This window comes from Mesoplodon bidens (genome assembly GCF_964165515.1).
Source record: "Mesoplodon bidens genome assembly, chromosome: 7".
In the NCBI taxonomy this organism is placed as follows: Eukaryota; Metazoa; Chordata; class Mammalia; order Artiodactyla; family Ziphiidae; genus Mesoplodon; species Mesoplodon bidens.
In genome coordinates this window covers 42,763,799-42,784,263 of record NC_138164.1, presented here as the reverse complement: position 1 = coordinate 42,784,263, position 20,465 = coordinate 42,763,799, and the positions used below count along the sequence as shown (strand labels likewise).

At 43.0% G+C, this 20,465-nt stretch overlaps 1 protein-coding gene and 1 pseudogene across 2 annotated transcripts in view; one reads left to right on the top strand and one right to left on the bottom strand.

The window, feature by feature from the left end:
* Positions 1 to 20,465, bottom strand: part of LOC308620770 (centrosomal protein of 78 kDa-like) — a 1,829,729-nt pseudogene that overhangs the window by 337,342 nt on the left and 1,471,922 nt on the right. The window lies entirely within an intron of this gene.
* The window catches only part of LOC308620100 (forkhead-associated domain-containing protein 1-like), a 93,503-nt gene that overhangs the window by 2,371 nt on the left and 70,667 nt on the right, over positions 1 to 20,465 (top strand). The window contains exon 2 of the mRNA XM_081239429.1: positions 17,444 to 17,650. Within this exon, the coding sequence (XP_081095555.1) occupies positions 17,444 to 17,650 (207 nt within the window). The remainder of the gene's footprint in view (positions 1 to 17,443; positions 17,651 to 20,465) is intronic.

Sequence of the window (20,465 nt, the reverse complement as noted above, 5' to 3'; positions counted from 1 at the left end):
ATTTTGGGTTCACTGTCGTTTATGATGTGAGATTTAGGTCAAAGTTCATTTTTCTTGCATGTGGATATTTAGTTGTTCCAGAACCATTTGTTGAGAAGACTATCCTTTCTCCATTGAATTGCTTTTGCAAGTTTGTCAAAAATAATCTGGCCATACTTTCTATGGGGGCTACTTCTTAGTTCCCTATTATGTTTCATGGATCTATTTGTCATAATGGATCTACCATTATGACATAGCCTTGATTACTGTCGCTATGTAAGTCTTAAATCAGGTAGAGTGATTCCTCCCACTTTTCTTTAAAACAATTTTTTAACCTATTCTAGTTCCTTTGCCTTTCCATTTACATTTCAGTGTAAGCCTGTCTGTATATACAAAATATCATGCTGTAATTTTGATTGGAATTGTGTTTAATCCTATATAACAATGTGAGAATAATTGATATACTCCTACATTGTCTTCCAATTCATGATCATGGTATATTTCTCCATTTATTCAGTGTCTCTCATGAGTGTTTTGTAGTTTTCAGCATACGAGTCCTGAACATGTTTTGTTAGATTTACACTTAAGTATATCTCTCTTTTTTTTTTGAGTGATTGTAAATTGTATTATATTTTTAATTTTGGTGTCCACATGTTCATTGACAGTATATAGAAATACAGTTGATTTTTGTATGCTTCTTGGTATCTTGCAACCTTAACTGCACTTTCTTATATAAGGGCTTTTGTAGATTTCTTGGGATTTTATACATAAACAATCATGTCATCTGCAAATAAGAACAATTTTATTGCTTCTTTCAGAAAAGGAGATCTGAATGCCTTGAATCTTCTTTTCCTTGCTTTATTTCCCTGGTTAAGACTTCCAGGACTCTGCTGAACAAGAGCAGTGTATAAATCCTTATATTCGCTTGTTCCTGACCTTAGGGGAAAAAAGTCAGTCTTTCACCGTTAAGTACGAGGTTAGCTGTAGGGTATTTATACATGTTCTTACCAAGTGAGAAATTTCCCCCTTTATTCCTAGTTTTCTGAGAATGTTTATTGTAAACGCAACAGATTTAAAGATAACTCCATGAACCTCCCCGTGAGATTCTCCTCCATGATATGGTCTCCCTTCAAGGACACAGAACATCTGTTCAGTGTGCAAAGTGGGAGGAAAAAGCAGGAGAAGAAGAACTGTAGTTTCTTCTTTATCCTAACAAGGCATAGATTTGGGGTCGTTTTATTTCCTGTCTGGCTAAAGTAGAGACAGAGATCTCTGTTTTGAACCTGACTATGATATTAGAAAACTGTAGTAATTTTTAAAAGCACAGGCTTTGGAGATAGACAGAGCTGGGTTTGAATCTCATTAGGCTACTTTGTGGCTGAGTGACTTCAACCAAATGACTTAATCACTCTGAGCTCCTTTTCCCTGTCTGTAAACCTCTAACCTCACAGGGTTATTCTGAGGATTAAGTGAGAAATGCATATAAAGAGCCTGGCATGTGGTGCTCAGTGAATGACACAATGATCATTATTATGGTCTCCTAAAACAGAGACTGAGAAGAATCCTCAGAGGTGCACAGGGTTGAGATGAGGATCCACTGACATTAATAAGCCATTTGGAAAAGGGAACTAATGAGGACAGTTATTAACTAGACAGAAATTGAGTTGCATTCATTGTATATAAATAATTGACTGCTTACTGCTCCTCGGACTTAGCTTAAGAAATACGTCACTAGGCTTCCCTGGTGGCGAAGTGGTTGAGAGTCCGCCTGCCGATACAAGGGACACGGGTTCGTGCCCCGGTCTGGGAATATCCCACATGCCGCGGAGCGGCTGGGCCCGTGAGCCATGGCCGCTGAGCCAGCGTGTCCGGAGCCTGAGCTCCGCAACGGAAGAGGCCACAACAGTGAGAGGCCTGTGTACTGCAAAAAAAAAAAAAAAAAAAAAAAAAAGTCAGGGATTTATATTACTAAAAATCATCCTTGCAATTACCCAGAGGTTACATCTAGCAAATAAAAAGGATTGTTTGTTTTATTTGCCTGGATCAATCCTAAAGAATAGGCAGTCATGCTTCTAAAGATTTCTACTCATCAGCAAGGCTGACATGTTGTTTTGACTATTGGTATTGTAGTATTTCGACATCATTTACTCTTTCCGATAATGGAAGGTGGTTACATGCTTCTTGTTTTTAAAAATTGGGAGAAAGGAAAATATAAGGAAGAAAATAAAAGTCACTTGTAATCATTTGGCTCAGGGAAAAATCAATATTGATATTTGCAGGGTTTTACCCTCCAGACTTTTTTCTATATCCTGTAAGGAGTTTGGTTCCCTAAGGCAGTAGGAAGCCTGTTTATAGCCAGGCTAGTGAGAACTGTTTATACTCAACAGTGATAACTGTTGCTATCACTCATTCATTGCACAGTATTTACCCAGAGCCTCAGCACCGAGCCAAGTCTAGGGGTACAGTGCTGGCAGAACTGGACATGGTCCCTGCCATCCGGAAGCTGCCAGGAGAGAGAGAAATAAGTCAAATGATCCCACAAAGGTGTGACTAATTCCATTCCAACATTGGGGCTGTAAAGGAAAGGAATATGGAAGACAAGGAGGACTTAACTAGACAATAGGAGAAGGGAATGGCATGTGCAAGGGCCCTGGGGTGGAATAGCATATTGTGAACCCAAGGGACTGAGAGAAAACCAGGGCGTCCAGAAGTCAGAGTGGGAAGGAGGAGGGCTAAGGGACAAGTCGGCCTCCTTCATGTCACCATAAGGGTTTTGATCTTTATCTGAAAAGCAGTGGGAAGAAGGCTTGAAGGATTGTAAACAAGGGGGAGACCTGCCAGTGAACATCCTGGCTGCTGTGTGCAGACGAGCCATCAGGAGCTCTAGTCACAATCTCCCCTCTCCCATTTTACACGGCTCAAAAGCCTCCGCCTTGCTCATTTCACAGCTAAACCTTGCAAGTTATAATTTATATGATTTGATGTGCCTTGTAAAGTGTAATCTTTAGAGTTGGATGTGGCTGTTATTTAAACTCTGCTGAGAAAGGGACTCAGTTCTTCCAGAATGAAGAAACACCAAAGCCAGTGGTTGTTGGATTTTCCGTATGTTGAAGAGTGGTTGTTCAACATGAACTCCTAGGCATTCTGACCCAGTGGGTTTGGGGTAAGGCCCAGGAATCTTCACATTTATATGCTCCCCAGGTTCAGGTGGGGGGAATGGAGTCGCCTGGAGTTGGTTCCAGGACCACACTTTGAGAACCCCACCATCAGTGCTCCCTCCCACTCCCTTCTTGATCAGCAGAGCTCCTGCTTGTGTGTGTGTGTGTGTGTTTGTGTATTCTTTCAATAAATTTTGTTTTGAGGAAAAGAGAAGCGAAGGGTAAACAATGAAGGGCTGACTGACCCTACCCCTCCCCAGGGGCTCCCCCAGTCCCACCCTGGGGAAGTCCCAGGATCCCTAGAAGACTGAGCTCTAGGACAGCCCAAGTCAGTGCAGGGCTGCAGCTAGGAGGGTGGAGATGGAAGAGAAAAAGAAAGAACAGACATGACAGGGGGATGAAATGCTGGTGTCCACCCCTCACCCTCGGTGGTCAGTGTCCTGCCAGGCATCTCCTTTCTCATGGGTTTAGCCATCTCTCCAGCCTGTGTCAGCCCTTCTTGCGTGGGATCTGAGGGTCGTGAAGCCAGACTGATCTCATACACACACCCCAGATCCCATCCAGCCAGATGACTCTCGTCCCTTTTCCTGGCCCCTGCCAGTTCTGGGCTGCCTCTCAGGAAAGAACCAGAGCCTACACCATAATCTTGTTTATTATTATTAAACAAGGCTGCTGGGATTCTCCTATTATTTGCGTAATTTCACGGACATGCAGGTATGTCTGCTCTGTCAAAGGACACACACAGCTGTAGCTCTGATGGGCATGGCCAAATTTCCCACCAGAGGTTTCCGGATGTGGTGTCCTGCCAGCAGTGGACGCCCGTCTCCCACTCCCTCCCCAGCCTAGGGTGCTGACCCCCCATTGGATCTTCACTGATCTACGGGGTGAAGTATGGTACCTGTGTCATTTTAATTCACATTTCTCTTATTCTAAGCGAACACCTGCATTTTGAGACAGAAGGTGACAGGTGGACTCTCTGTGGGGAAATCCACGGAATGAAACAGGCCTGGGAGGGTGCACTTGCTGGCTCCCCATCTGCATCACGCTTGTCCTCCTGCCTGGGTCGTGCTCCCATCCTCCCCCCTCACCCCCACCTCACCCCTGGCTTCTCCCCAAGTGCTCCTTGCTCTGGTGGTTCACCTGTTTGGTCTCACCAGTCCTCAGGGAATGTTTTGTCCCCTGTTTGTGAACTGACGGCTGATTTCATTGGTCAGTACCCACCACAGCAATTGATGGGACTAGTTTCTCACCAGCAGATGGAGGGCTTCCAAGAGGAAAAAGTTCAGAGGAAAGGGCTAGATCGTGATTTCATTTTTCTCATTTTTTTTTATTGTGGTAAGATATGCATAACATAAAATTTACCATCTTAACCACTTTTATTAAGTGTGCAGTTCAGTGGCATTAAATATATTCACACTGTTGTGCAGCCATCACCCCCATCCATCTCCAGAACTCTTTGAATCTTGCAGAACTGAAACTGCACCCATGAAACACTTGTCCCCCCATCCCAGCCCCAGCAACCACCGTTCTGCTTTCTGTCTCTATGACCTTGGCTACTCTGGGTATCTCATATAAGTAGAATCATAACAGTATTTGTCTTTTCATGACTGGCTTCTTTCACTGAGTATAATATCCTTTCACTGAGTATAATGTCCATGTTCATCCATGCTGTAGCATGTGTCCGAATTTCCTTCCTTTTTTAAGGCTGAATAATATTCCATTGTGTGGATTCACCACATTTTGTTTATTCATTCATCTACTGATGGACACTTGGGTTGTTTCCACCTTTTGGCTGTTGCAAACAATGCTATGAACATGGGTGTATAAATATCTCTTCAAGGCCCTGCTTTCAGTTCTTTGGGATATATACCCAAAAGTAGACTTGCTGGATCATATGATAATTTTATTTTTAATTGTTTGAGGAACTGCCATGCTGTTTTCCATAGTGGCTGCACCAAGTTACATTCTCACAACAGGGCACAAGGGTTCCACTTTCCCTGCTTCCTCACCAACACTTGTTATTTCCCTTTTTTTTTTATAGTAGCCATTCTGATGGATGTGAGATGAAAGAAAGATCATAATCTTTTGAATAGCATACATAATACAAACAGCTACAGCATACATTTATGGACTACTTACTGTATCTCACATGGCTTTATACATCATCTATGTATGTTCTGCATATATATTTATAGAATTATATCCACAAAACAAATCCTGTGCGGGTGAGAACTACTATTATCATTATTATCCTCATTTGATGACATGGACATGGGACTCAGAAAGGTTAAGGAACTGGCCCAAATCACACAGCTAGACGGGGGAGGTGGGGCTGAGTTTCAGACTGAGCTGACTCAAGCTTCTAAAAACAGAAGCTTCACTTTTTGAGTGTAAATTTAGCTTTGGGAACATCTAATATCTAAATTGGAAATTCTCAGTTAACTGAGATAACAAGATAATTGAGTAAGCTAGGGAAATTCCACCCTGTGGAATCGAGAATGGGGGTTGTCAGTGAAATGTGAGATCAATGTTCTCCTGATCCTCATTCATGCAACAGACTGAGGTGTTGCCATCTAGCGGGGGATTTGGGTAAAGAGGAAACGTTGACCTGGTGCTTTCCCAGGAAGAGGAGCATTGGGGCTGTTAAGTGGGGGCCCAGCAAGAAACACCACTTATCTCTCCAATCCAGCCAGAGTAAGTTCTCTGCTTCTAAGGACTGGTGGAGTTCAATTAGTCCCACCTGGATAACCCAGGATAGTCTCCCACTTTTTAAAAAATTTTTAAAAAGTTTTTGGCTGGGTTTGGTCTTCGTTGCTGAGCACAGGCTTTCTCTAGTTGCAGCGAGCGAGGGTTACTCTTTGTTACGGTGCATGGGCTTCTCATTGCAGTGGCTTCTCTTGTTGTGGAGCACGGGCTCTAGGCACGCGGATTCAGTAGTTGTGGCACGTGGGCTCCGTAGTTGTGGCTCGTGGGCTCTGGAGCGCAGGCTCGGTAGTTGTGGCACACGGGCTTCATTGCTCCATGGCATGTGGGATCTTCCCGGACCAGGGCTCGAACCCGTGTCTCTTGCATTGGCAGGCGGATTCTTAACCACTGCAACACCAGGGAAGTCCTTAGTCTCCCTCTTTTAAGAGCACTGATTAGTAACCTTGACATCGGCACAGTCCCTTTGGCCACGTCATGGAGCATATTCCCAGGTTCTGAGGATCAGGGCATGGGCATATTTGGGAGACCATTCTGCCCACCACATTAATACTACCACCTGACTGGACCGTTGCTTTGGGACTGGTCTGAGAGCTTTCTGGAAGAATCAGTAGGATCAATGCCACAGGCCATGGAGAAAGATGGCTGGATGAGCTGGCAGGTGATAATCCCGTTACCAAGAGGGCAGGAAGCAGGACTGGTTGAGTGAGCACCTCAACATCCCGGAAGCAGCCAGGCAGTTTGGGGCCTGGAGATGAACCAGGGGTTGGAAATACACACCTGCGAATCGAGGGGGTGGCACAGTGGCCCCAGCCCATGGACAGAGTGCAGAGGAAACGGACATCTGCAGGGAGAGGAGCCCGGCGTGGAGACCTGGAAGCAGTCAGAGAGGTGAGGGAGCCAGAGAGCTGCTGCCAGGCTGAGGGTATTCATCACAGAGACAGCTTGCTTTGTGCCAGGTACTGTTCTGGGCACTTTCGAGTGTATTAACTCATTTCATCCTTAGGAGGTTAGTGTTGCTTGCCCCCACTTTACAGATGAGGGCGTTGAGGCACAGATAGGCTGAGTATCCTGCCTGAGGTCACAGAGGGAGGCTGGGGCACTGGGCACCACGCTCGGGCAGTCTGATTTCAGGACCAGCCTCTCCTGAGGCCTTGCCGGTCCACAGGGCTCTCCCGGGGAGACCGGGGAGGAAGGATCCAGCTGACGGGGAAGCAGAGAAGCTTCTTCTTTCCTTCCAATCCCAGACCCGTCGTCTCACCAGCGCCTGGCCATTTCCTCATATCCTTATTCTTTTGAAAACCCCATTTTTTTTTTTTTTACTATTTCTGCACTACATCCCTTTCTGGAGGCAGTGGGGGGATGGGGCTGGGAATGGGATAGCCTAGAACCAAAAGGTTAAAAGAAATAGATAAAACACACACACACACACACACAAACACACACACACAAGTTAATTTCAAAAATGTTATCCCACTCCTTTGAACATGTCACCAAGCAGTACCTTTTGTCAATCCTACGAAGCCCAGCTTATCAAACTCATTTTTGCTGCTCAGGGAGCAACCAAAGAGAAGCAAAGAACCATGCCCCAGGCTGCACAGCTGGAAGGTAGCAGAGGTGGGACTTGAACTCAAGGCTTTCTAACTCCAGAGCCCATCCTCTTGCTCATAATAGAGAACATTTCCCATTTGCCCTATGTTCTCTTCTAAGTGCTTTAGTATGTATTATATCATTTATACGTCACCAGTAGCTTATAAGACTGTCCTTTTGTTACCTTACAGATGAGGAAGCTGAGGTATCACTTGCCCAAGGTCACCCTGCTAGGAAGTAGGAGAGCTGGACTCGAGCCCAGTCTAATAACCACCACGTTGCCCTGCTCCCCCAACCCCTGAACCACCAGGCCACGTGCCTCTCTCTGACAACTGTGTCACATGTCACAGGGAGGCCGAGAGCCCGAGGGCCCCCGAGGGCAATGGCAGTGGGTTGAGGACCCAGCGGGAGAGGAACCTCTTGAAGCCATTTGACAATAAAGGAAAGGAAGGGGGAAGGGGCGGCGTTTCCAGGCCGAGGGGGTGGTGAGCACGTTCACAGGTTAGACGGAAGTTACACTGTCAAGGTGAGGATGCAGAAGAGGAGATGGTTGAGGAGAGGGACCAGACCAGGGTGGGATGAAGGCAGGACCACCCGGAGGCCCTTGGCAGCTAAGAGAAGCCTTGAAGGTCCCACCTAAGAGCTTCTCCAAGCCTGGGAAGTCCAGGTCCTGGCAGGGAGCTGAAGGCACATTCACAGGGGTGTGGAGTGATGGAGGGGAGTTTCCTGAAGGGACTCCATAGGGAGTGGGCAGGGCTCAGAGAAACCACAAAGGATAGTGCAGGGCCCAGAGCTAGTATGAGTGAGGACTGTTCCCACCCCCAGAGCTGAGGGGTGAGGGGCAGGGGCATTTCCTGGGACCCGGAGACCCCGAGGGCTGGGTAGAGTCCTCTGAGGGAAGCTGTGTGGCCCCAGAGAATGGAAGCCAGGGGAGTAAGTACCCCAAGCTCTCTCCTCCCTGCTCTGATCTCTAACCACCCCCATTGGCCAAACCCAACCAGAAACCAGACACAAGGAGCCCGTCAGCCCATGGATGTAGCCGCACAGGTGGGCCTGCTGGGCAGAGGGCACCATGTAAAGGGATGGAGGAGGGTTGGGAGAAGCAGACGGAGGATGCAGGCAGGTGCAGGAGGTGAAGACCTAGGAGGCTGTTGTCAAAGTAGAATGAAAAGCCTGAGAGCAGGGACCTGCTGGCTGTGGGGCCCAAAGGGCACTGGGCCAGCCTCAGGACAGAAGTGTGAGGGTGGCAGGAGGGTTTGGGGGCCGGGATGGACTTGAAGGAGCTGGTGAGCTTGAGCAGGGCCCAGGGTAGGTGAGCATAGGGCATTACCCCTAGGGAGCAAACAGGGAGCAAAGGCTACGTGACTCAAGGGGAGGATGAGACAGAGGATAAGGAAGGCCGGGAGTGGGAGGTTATGGTCTGAGATGGGGCTTCCCAGTGCCAGGTGATGCAAGGTTGAAACCTAGCTCCAAAGGACGGTTCCAGGTACACGTCGAACCTCAGCGACAATGTCAGTGAACCTCAGGGCAATGTCATAACTAAGTCAGCTTCCCGAGGAGGCTTCCTTAAAGCACAGGGGTCATCAGAGCAGATGGTCATTGTTAATAGAAGTTTAAACGTCTCAATATTTTATGGACTCACTATATACTTTTTAAAGACATTTTCAATGCAGGAGCCTTAAAAAATGCACTTGTTTTGTATATTAGGTCCTGCCTGTCTCCTCTCTCATTATTAAATCACTCTCTACTCTGAAAATCACAGGGTACAAATCAAAGGTACAAGTTTTGGAATTAGACTTGGGTTCAAACCCTGACATTGCCCTGGGCCAGCATCCTGATGTTGAGTGAGTCCCTTCATCTTAGCCATTTTTTAAATCGTGGTAAAATACCTATAAAGTTTACCGTCTTAACCACTTTTAAGTGTACAGATCAGTAGTTGTAAGTTATTCACATTGTTGTGCAACCAGCCTCAGAATTTTTCATCTTGCAAAACTGAAACTGTACCCATTAAACAACAATTCCCCATTTCCCCTTCCCCAGCTCCTGGCAACCCCCGTTCTATTTTGTTTCTATGAACTTGACTACTTTATGTACCTCACATAGTGGAATCATACAAAATTTGCTTTTTTGTGACACTTATTTCACATAATGTCCTCACGGTTCATCCGTGTTGTAGCATGTGTCAGAATTTCCTTCCTCCTACACTGAATAATATTCCACTGTATGGATGGACCACATTTTGCTTATCCAATCATCAGTCAGTGGGCACTTGGGTGGCTTCCACCTTTTGGCAATTGTGAATAATGCTACTGTAAACATGAGTGTACAAATAACTCTTTAAGTTCCTGCTTTCAATTCTTTGGGGTATATACCCAGAAGTGGACTTGCTGGATCATATGATAATTTTATTCTAAATTGTTTGAGAAGCCGCTCTACTGTTTTCCATATCAGCTGCACCATTTTACATTCTCAGCGGTGCATAAGTGTTCCCCTACTCTACATCCTTGCCAACACTTGTTATTTTCTGTTGCTGTTTGTTTGTTTTTGATAGTAGCCATCCTAATGGGTATGAGGTGGTATCTCACTGTGGTTTTGATTTGAATTTCCCTAATGACTAGTAATGTTGAGCATCTTTTTATATGCTTGTTGGACATTTATATATCTTCTTTGGAGAAATGTCTATTCCAGTTCTTTGCCCATATTTGATCAGGTTATTTGGGGGTTCTTTTTTGTTGTTGTTGTTGAGTTATAGTTCTCTATATATTCTTCATATTAACCCTTTTTCAGATTTGTGTTTTGCAACTATTTTCTCACATTCTCTAGATGGCCTTTCACCCTGTTTATTGTGTCCTTTGATTCACTGAAGTTTTAATTTTTGATATAGTTGAATTTATCTATTTTTACCTTTGCTGCCTATGCTTTTGGTATCATATCCAATAATGCATTGCCAAATCCAATGTCATAAAGCTTTCCTCCTGTGTTTTCCTCTAAAAGTTTTATAATTTTAGACTCTGTTTAAGTCTTTGATCCACTTTGAGTTAATTTTTATACATGGTGTAAGGTAAGAGTTCAACTTAATTCTTTTGCAGTCTTTCCCAGCATCATTTGTTGAAAATACTGTTCTTTCCCCATTGAATAATCTTGGCACCCTTGTCAAAAATCATTGGACCATATATGCAAACTTTTATTTCTGTGCTCTCTATTCTATTCTATTGGCCTATGTGCCTGACCTTATGTCAGTATCACACTGTTTTGATTACTGTACCTTTGTATGCAGTAAGTTTTGAAATCAGGAAGTGTGAGACCTCCAACTTTGCTTTTCTTTCTCAAGAGTATTTTGGCTATTTGGGGTCCACTGAGATTCCATATGAATTTTAGGATGGATTTTTCTATTTCTGCCAAAACTGCTGTTGGGATTTTGAATCTGTAGATCCTGCTGTGTAGTAATGACATCTTAACAATATTAAGTGTTCCAACCCACGAATACAAGGTGTCTTTCCATTTATTTGTGTCTTTAATTTCTTTCAGCAGCACTTTGTAGTTTTCAGTGTACACATCTTTTACCACCTTGGTTAAATTTATCCCAAAATATGTTATTCATTTTGATGCTATTGTAGATGAAATTATTTTCTTAACTTCCTTTTCAGATTGTTCATTGTGAGCATATAGAAACACAACTGATGTTTGTGTGTTGATTTTGTGTCCTACGATTTTGCTAGTGAATGGTATTTTTTAGTTCTAAGAGGGTTGTGGTTTTTCATGGACTCTTTAGGATTTTGTACATGTAAGATCATGTTGCCTGTGAACAGAGATAATTTGACTTCTTCCTTTCGAATTTGGATGCCTTTATTTCTTTTTCTTGCCTAATTGCTCTGGCTAGGACTTCCAGTACTTTGTTGAATAGAAGTGGCAAAAGCAGGTATCCTTATCTTCTTCTTGATCTTAGAGGAAAAGCTTTCAGTCTTTCACCTTTGAGTATGATGCTACCTGTGGGCCTTTCATATTTGACCTTTATTATGTTGAGGTAATTTCCCTCTATTCCCTGTTTGTTGAGTGCTTTTATCATGAAAGAGTGTTGCATTTTGTCAAATGCTTTTTGTACGTCCATCGAGATGATCATTTTTTTCCTTCTTTCTGTTAATGTGATGTATTACGTGGATTAATTTTCATATGTTGAACCATCAGGTCTGCATTCCAAGAACAAATCCCACTTGGTCATAGTGTATGATCCTTTTAACGTGCTGTTGCATTCGGTTTCCTCCTGTTTGGTTGAGGACTGTGGCGTCAGTGTTCACAAGAGATACTGGTCTGTGGTTGTCCTGTCGTGTCCTTGTCTGGGTTTGGGATCAAGGTGATGCTGTCCTCTCACTTCAGCCTTTGAGTCTCAGCTTCTTCCTCTCTAAGGTGGAGATAACACTAGAGTCCCTGTTTAGGGCCCTCATGCAGATTAAATGATAAAAATGCACACAAAATGCTTCAGCAGGGCCCAGTTCACAGGAAGCCCTCAAAATATGTTAGAGGAGGATAAGGATAATAACAAAAATAATAATAAATAAATAACAGTTCATCTCATAGTGGGACAGCTCAGTAGGCTGGGGCTTACAGACTCAGCCTGTATTAGCAGCAGGGCGTCTGTCCAGGAGCAGCACTTAGCAATTTTCCAAGTAAAGGGAGCGAGTGATATTATAGGCCAAACTAGGAAGCTGTCTCCTGGCCTAACATGTGGTAGAGGCTCACCCAACTTTGTGGAGTCATTGAAAACTTCCTGCTTGCTTTGATGTCTTAATAATGGCCTGACAGTTTTTGAGGAACTGAACGCAGTGAAGCCTGGCAAGAGACAAACAAAATGTCACAGACAGAATTTCTCTCATTCCTGGGTTATCAAAGGTTCAAAGGACACAAAGATCAATGGCAATGGTGATGAAGGTGATGTGGGTGACATTTTCCAAAGAACTAATGTGTTTTCATTTCTTTAATACTTTATTTTTTTGAACAGTTTTAGGTTTACAGGAATTTTAGCAGAGAATACAGAGAGTTCCCATATATCTACCCCTCCAATACACACAGTTTCCCCTATTATTAACCTCATGCATTAGTGCGGTACATTCGTTACAACTGATGAACCAATATTGATATGCTATTATTAACTAAGTCCATAGTTTACATTAGGGTTCACTCTTTGCGTTGTACGTTCTTTCGTTTTGACAAATGTATAGTGACAAGTATCCACCATTACAGTATCATAAAAAATATTTTCACTGCCCTGAAATCCCCTGTGCCCCTCCTCTTCATCCTGAGCCCCAGAGCCCCTGTGCCCCTGGCAAGCACTGATCTTTTACTCTCCTTATAGTTTTACTTTTTCCAGAATTTCATACACGTGGAATCATACGGTATGTAACCTTTTCAGACTAGGTTCTTTCACTAAGCAATATGCATTTAAGATTCCTCCATGTCTTTTTTGTTATTTGATAACTCATTTATTTTTATCACTAGTATTTCATTGTATGGATGTACCACAATTTGTCTATCCATTTACCTTTTAAAGGACATCTTGGTTGCTTCCAGTTTTGGGCAGTTATGAATAAAGATGCTGTAAGCATGTATCCAAAATAAATGAGTCTTCATGGATATAGAGAACAGACTGTGGTTGCCAAGGGGGAGGGGGTTGAGGGAGAGATGGAGTGGGGGGTTGAGGTTAGCAGATGTAAGCTGTTACATCCAGGATGGAGAAACCACAAGGTCCTACTGTACAGCACAGGGAACTATATTCAATATCCTGTGATAAACCATAATGGAAAAGAATATTTTAAAAAGAATGTATATATATGTATAACTGAATCACTTTGCTGTAGAGCAGAAATTAATACAACATTGTAAATCAACTACATTTCAATAAAATAAATTAATAAACAATATAAATAAGTCTTAAAAATCAACAATAAGAAACCAAACAACCCAACTTAAAAATGGGCAAAAGAGCTCAACAGACACCTCACCAAAGAAAATCTACAGATGTCAAATAAGCATATGAAAAGATGTTAAACATCATATATCATTAAGGAATTTCAAATAAACATGAAATATCTTTTCATTTATTTAGACTACTTTGATTTCTTTCATCAATATTTTGTAGTTTTCTTCATATACCTCTTCATATAGCTAAGTATTTTGTTAGATTTATTCCTAAGTACTTCATTTTTTTTTTTTGGTGCTAAAGTAAATGGTGTTGTGTTTTTAATTTCATATTCCACTTGTTCATTGTTGGTATATAGGAAAGCAATTGACTTTTGTATATTAATCATGTATTCTGCCACCTGGGTACAATTGCTCATTAGTTCCAGGAGGGCTTTCTGTCGGTTCTTTGGGATTTTCTGCATAGACAATCATGCCATCTGCAAAATGGGCAAAAGATCTGAACAAACACCTCACCAAAGAAGATTTCTTTTTCCTTCCCAATCTATCTTTTATTCTCTTTTCTTGCCTTGTTGCATTAGCTAGGACATACAGTACAATGTTGAAAATGAGTGGTGAAAGGGGACATCTTCACCTTATTCCTGGTCTTAATTGGAAAGTTTCTAGGTTCTCACCATTAAATATGACGTTAGCTTTAGGGTTTTTATAGATGTACTTTATCAGGTTGAGGAAGTTCCCCTCCATCCCTAATTGGCCAAGAGTTGTGGTGGTGGTTTGGTGGTTTGTTAGTTTATCATGGATGGTGTTTAATTTTGTCAAATGCTCTTTTTGCATCTACTGTTATGATAATGCGATTTCTCTTCTCTACGCTGTTGATGTGATGGATTACATTAATTGATTTCCAAATGTTGAACCAGCCTTGCATACCTGGAATAAATCCCACTTGACTGTGGTGTAGAAGTCTTTTTATACATCACTGGATTCAATTTGCTAATATTTTGTTGAGGATTTTGCATCTATGTTCATGGGAGGTATTGGTCTGCAATTTTCCTGTTTTGCAATATCTTTATCTGGTTTTGCTATTAGAATAAGCTTGGCCTCACAGAATGAGCTGGGAAGTGTTCTCTCTTCTTCTATTTTCTGGAAGAGATTATTTAGAACTGATATCATTCTTTCCTTAATGTTTGATAGAATTGACCAGTGAACCCATCCAGGCCTGGTGCTTTCCATTTTGGAAGGTTATTCATTATTGATTCAAATTCTTTACTAGATATGAGTCTATTCAGAGTATTTATTTCTCCTTGTGTGAGTTTCAGTAGATCGTGTCTTTCAAGGAAATGGTCCACTTCATTAAGTTATAAAATCTGTGGGCATAGAATTATTCATAATATTCCTTTATTATCCCTTCAGTGTCCATGAGATCAGTAGTGATGCCATCGCTTTCATTTCTGATTTGAGTAATTTGTATCTTCTCTCTTTTTTTCTTGGTTATCCTGCTAGAGGTTTGTCAATTTTATTGATCTTTACAAAAAAAAAAAAAAAAAAAACCAAACAGCTCTTTATTTTGCTGACTTTTCTCTATTGTTTTCCTGCTTTTTATTTCATTCATTGCTTCTTTTCTTGTGCTTGTGGTAGGCTTATATTGCTCTTCTTTCTCTAGTTTCATAAGGTGGAAGCTTAGATCTTTTCAAATGTATGCCTTCAATGCCATAAACTTCCCTCCAAGCACTGCTTTCACTGCATCTTGCAAATTTTCATAGGTTGTATTTTCATTTTCATTTAGCTCAAGATAAATTTTTATTTCCCATGAGACTCCCTCCTTGACCCATCTGTTATTTAGAGGTGTGTTGTTTAATCTCCAAATATTTGGGGATTTTCCAGCTGTCTTTCTGGTATTGGTTTCTAGCCTAATTCCATTGTGTTCTGAAAACGTACTTTGCATAATTTCTATTCTTTTACATTTGTTGAGGCATATTTTGTGGCCTGGAATGTGGTCTGCTTCATGAATGTTCCATGGGAGCTTGAGAAGGATGTGTGTTTTGTTGCTGTGGGATGAAGCTGTGTGGTTGCCAGTTAGATCCAGATGATGGTAGTGCTATTCAGTTCAACTTCATTCTTACTAATTTTCTGCCTGGTGGGTCTGCCCGTCACTGACAGAGGGCTGTTGAGGTCTCCAGCTACCATGATGGATTCATCTGCTTCTCCTTGCAGTCCTATCAGTTTTTGCCTTCCATACTTTGATGCTCTATTGTTGGGTACATACAATGAAGGACTGTTATGTCTGCTTGGAGAATTGACCCCTTTATCACTATGTATCGCCTCTCTTTATCCCTGATAACTTTCCTTCCTCTGAAGTTGGCTCTGCCTGAAATTAACAGAGCTACTCCTGCTTTCTTCTTGTGTTTCAGTATTTTAAGTGCCAAAGTGTTTGGTAGGAATTTGAAAAGTGGGTAAAGGCACAGTCATTTGAATCAGGCAAACCTGGGAACAAGCCAAGCGAGTCAAAGTGGCTGACTGTGGGCACACTTAATCGTTCTATGCCTCAGTTTCCTCATCTAAGAAATGAGTAACTATCGGACCTACTGTACAGCACAGGGAACTATATTCAATATCTTGCAGTAACCTGTGATGGAAAAGAATCTGAAAAAGAATAGATATTATATATATGTATAAGTGAATCACTTTGCTGTACACCTGAAACTAACACAACATTGTAAATCAACTAGACTTCAATAAAAAATTAAATTTTTTTTGAAATGAGGAAGTATCCCTTTGAATTATTGTGAAGATGAAACGGGATAATGCAGTAAAGCACTTAGCAAATTTCCTGGCATTTGTGTAATTACACATAATGTGTCATTAATATATTCTACTAATATATGCAGTTATATTATTATCTATTCATATACTATAAGCTATTATTAATATAAGCTATAGGTTATAATTATATTGTGGGACATTAGTATAGATTTCTAAGTCCAAGTACTCTCTATGAAAGTTGGATGAGGCACTCTGAGAAGATTGACTTAGAAAATAGTTGCAAAGTCTCAGGCTGGAGTGGATGGCTCATAGGCAGTGTCCTGAGAAGACAGAGGACTTCGCACGTGCCCTGCAGCCCATAGTCCAGGGCGCCGGGGCCAGGGGGGGATGTGATATTTCCTCCTTGGTGCCGAGTTTTGCTCATTCTTCTTATTAAAGTGGTTACACAGGAGGTTTCTGACGCCACTGACAAATCACTGTCTGGGGTCTCTCTCTTTTGAGGGAAATGTGGTCACACCAGGGCCCCTATTGAAAAATAGATCATCTTTGGTTAGATAAATTCTGATTAGCTTTTAAGAAGCAACAGTAAGAATTAAGCACATGGGAAAAACCTTCATTGTACACCAAGGCTTTTAAAAGGTAGTTATAAAACTATGTTTTGTGGTGTGAGCTCAATTGTGTTTAAACTTTTTAAAAAGATTGTAAGCATAGAGAAAAGACTGGAAGGATGTGAACCACTGTCTTCTCGGTGCCTGCCTCTGGGGGACGGGAGTCTAAGTGATTTTAATGTCTTCTTTGTGTTTTTCTCTAGTTCTCATTTTCTGCATTATTACAAAAAACATGTTATTTTAAAAATGAATAGAACAAACAACAATTATTACAAGACCTCCCCTTAACTTTAACACTTGCAGTAAATGGACAGTTGTCACTTGCCAACTGACCTTTCTGGTTTGTGTTGGGCCATTTCTGCTGTCTTGCCACTCGGGACAACCAAAAGGATCCTTGCATGGGATCAGAGAACTATCAAGTGGCCAATTCCTGGCCAATTCCCCCCGAGTTCCCTCTTGCCTCTGTGTTGCCTGACGCCCTACCCCAAAACTGGGCATCTATTCTGGGTCTGCTGTCAGGGTCTGGTGACCCTCCACTCACTAGCTGTGTGGCCTTAGGCAAGTCACTTAACCTCTCTGACCCTCAGCATCCTCCTCTTAAAATGAGGATTGCAGTGACTGTCCAGCCAGATGAAGTGGTTAGCACATTGGGGCCCCCAGTGTCAGTGGCACTAGTTATTCCTTGTTATTCCTGTTATTGCTGGCTCTGACTGTCCCCCTTCTGCATTTCAGTCTGCAGACGTCGACAACCATCACGCACTCATTGAATATAATGAGGCCGAAAGCAGCTTTGTTCTCCACGACTTCAATTCCTGCAACGGCACGTTCGTCAATGAGTGCCACATTCAGAACGTGGCTGTGAAGCTCCTACCCGGAGACATCCTGAGGTTTGGGTCCAGAGGGCTGACCTACGAACTGGTCATCGAAAACCCAGCCTCGGTGAGTCCAGGCCCCTGCGGGGGTGGGGTGGGGTGGGGTGGGGTGGGGTGCAGAGGTGCCGTGTTGTGTCACCTTCCGTGCAGCCTAGGGCTCGGGTACGGCCACAGGTGGAGTTCGTCTGGAGCGCGTCACTCTTCCTTTCGCGATTCTGCGAAGTTCAGCCCCATCGCGTGGGTGCCCGGGGAGAGCGAGTCCTCGCGCCCTCTTCTGGGCATTTCGTGGAATTACACGCAAGGGTTGCCTAGCGACCAGCCTGGAGCGAGAGCGTTTTCCTGAAAAGTGAAGCTTGGCGAGGGGAGGTGGAAAGCAAGTGTGTGCTTTTGAAGATGCAGAGATGGATGCTTCCTTTTTAGGCAGATCAGTGCTCTGCAACTTCCTAGCTTTGTGACCTCGGCCAGGCTTCTCTGTATGCGTGGGTCTGGGTCTTCTCAGCGGTGCAGGGCGTTGAGAGAGTATCTATGTATAAAAAGTCAAAGTCTCTGGCCAGAGTAGACGCTCAAGGCCTGCCAGCTGTTATCACACCGGATCAGAAATGTTCCCGGGATCAGGACCTAAAGTATGGCCCCAGGTTAAGCGGAACGTAACCCAAAATTCGCCCAGCAAAGCTCAGTGACAAGAAGTATCTGGTTCAGTAGGGAGGCAGGATGGGGGCTGGTTAGCAACACAGTCCTGGGTCAGAACCCCAGCTCTGCCACTGGCCTACTCGGTGCGCTCTTGCACAAACCATTGGACCCCTCGGAACCTCGGTTTCCTCATCTACAAAATGGGGCCAACGACAGCAATGACCTTGCAGGCTTATCTCGAGGGCTAAATGAGATGGTTATCGTTGTAAAACTCCCAGAATAATGCCCATTCGTGGTGAGCACACAATGAATACCTGTCGTGTGTGTCCCAGAGAGACGGCGTGTTAACCTCACTCCCCAGCACCAAGAACCCTGCATGGACTGAGACCTCCGAGGCTTAAAGTCCTTTCTGGGACGAGGCTGGGTATAAATAAATAAAGTTTAGAGAATCTAGACAGAATCCTGGGGTGTGGGTCCACTAGGCAGCCTTAAATACTCACTCAGAGAAGATGAGCACCGTCCCTCAGGCTGCAGGGCCCGTGACACCGCATCCACCACGTTTGGCTTTGAAAACCTGGGACAGTTTTCTCCTGCTGCTTCTCAGCCCCCTTTTCCTCCTTGGACCAACATTAAAGTGTGCTCACTTGTGGGATGCACTGGGATCCACTGGCCGCCCTGAGGAGGGGCTCCTGACCCAGAAGGTGTTGACCTGATCAGGGGTTCTCAACATGGGTTCTAAGGATCCCCCTCGTCCGAAGCACGTGGGGAGCAGACCAACAGTGCAGATCTGGGCTTCACCCCAGGCCTGAGGACTCATACTTAGGATTCCCAGATGAAATACAGGACACCCAGTTAAATCTGAATTTCAGATAAGCAACAAATAATTGTTATGTACAGGTGTGGCCCAACTATTGCAAGGAACCACTTATGCTAAAAAAATTATTTGGTGTTTATCTGAAATTCAGATTTAACGGACACCCTATAGTTTATTATATATTGATTTATTCATTTCTTTCTTTATGCGAAATCTGGCAACCATACACATCCTCCCTGGGAGTAGGGCCTGGGAATATGCATTCTCACAAGCTCCCTGATGATTCTGATGCACCGCCAATAGGAGGGAAACCGAAATTTAGAATCATTTGTATGGAACACTTACAGAATTTTTTAGGGATCAAAGAAAAGGGGATTTCACACTCCCAAGCCTGAAAATCCAAGTTCATGAAGTTTGATTCAATGTGCCCCAACATGTCTGATTCCAAGAATTTTTCAGGAATGTTCAGTCAAATTACAGGTTCCCAGGCCCCCTCCCTGGGAAATTCTGACGTTGTGGCTTGCCCGTGGGGAGAAGAAGAGGGGGAGCAGCAAACAATATCTGCATTTTTTTCTTCTTTTTTCCTACAAAGATATTTATTGAACTATTATTTATAGGGGCATAAAATTTGAAACCTAAATTTCCATCCAAAGGGGGCATTGTTTAATAAATTATATTGTTTAATATATTCTAAGGAGTTTAATATATTATAAGGAGTTCGTTATATATGGAATACTCTTCTGCCTTTTTAAAACACAGCTTTAGTAAGATATAATTGACATGCAATAAACAGCACATGTTTAAAGTCTGTAAGTGGATGGGCTTTTACATATGGGTACACCTGTGAAACCATAGCCACAATCAAGACAGTGAACAGCTCCTTCATCCTCCAAAGTTTCCTCCGGATCACAGCATGTGTTTGTTTGCTTGCTTGCTCTTAACAGCTTCACTGAAGTACAATTTACATAACAGAAACTTCACCCATTTGAAGTGTCCAATTCAATCAATTTGAATATATTGATGGAGTTGTGCAGCCATCACCACAACCTGCTCTCAGAACATTTTCCTCCATTTCTATCACCCCAAACCTCGGAGAAACCTTGGAGGTATTTCATTTTGGGGTTTGTTTTTAACTTTTAATTTTCAAAATTATGGTAAAATACACATAAAATTTACCATTTTAACCATGTTTCAGTGTACAGTTCACAGTGGCATTAAATCTATTCACACTGTTGTGCAGCCATCACCCCCATCCATCTTCAGAACTTTGTTCATCTTCCCAAACTGAAACTCTATGCCCATCACATCAAACCCCCTGCTTCCTTCCTCCCCTCCCACCATGCTTTCTGTGTCTGTGAATTGGACTATTCTAGGTTCCTCATATAAATGGTATCTTACATTGTTTGTCCTTTTGTGACCATCTTATTTCACTTAGTAT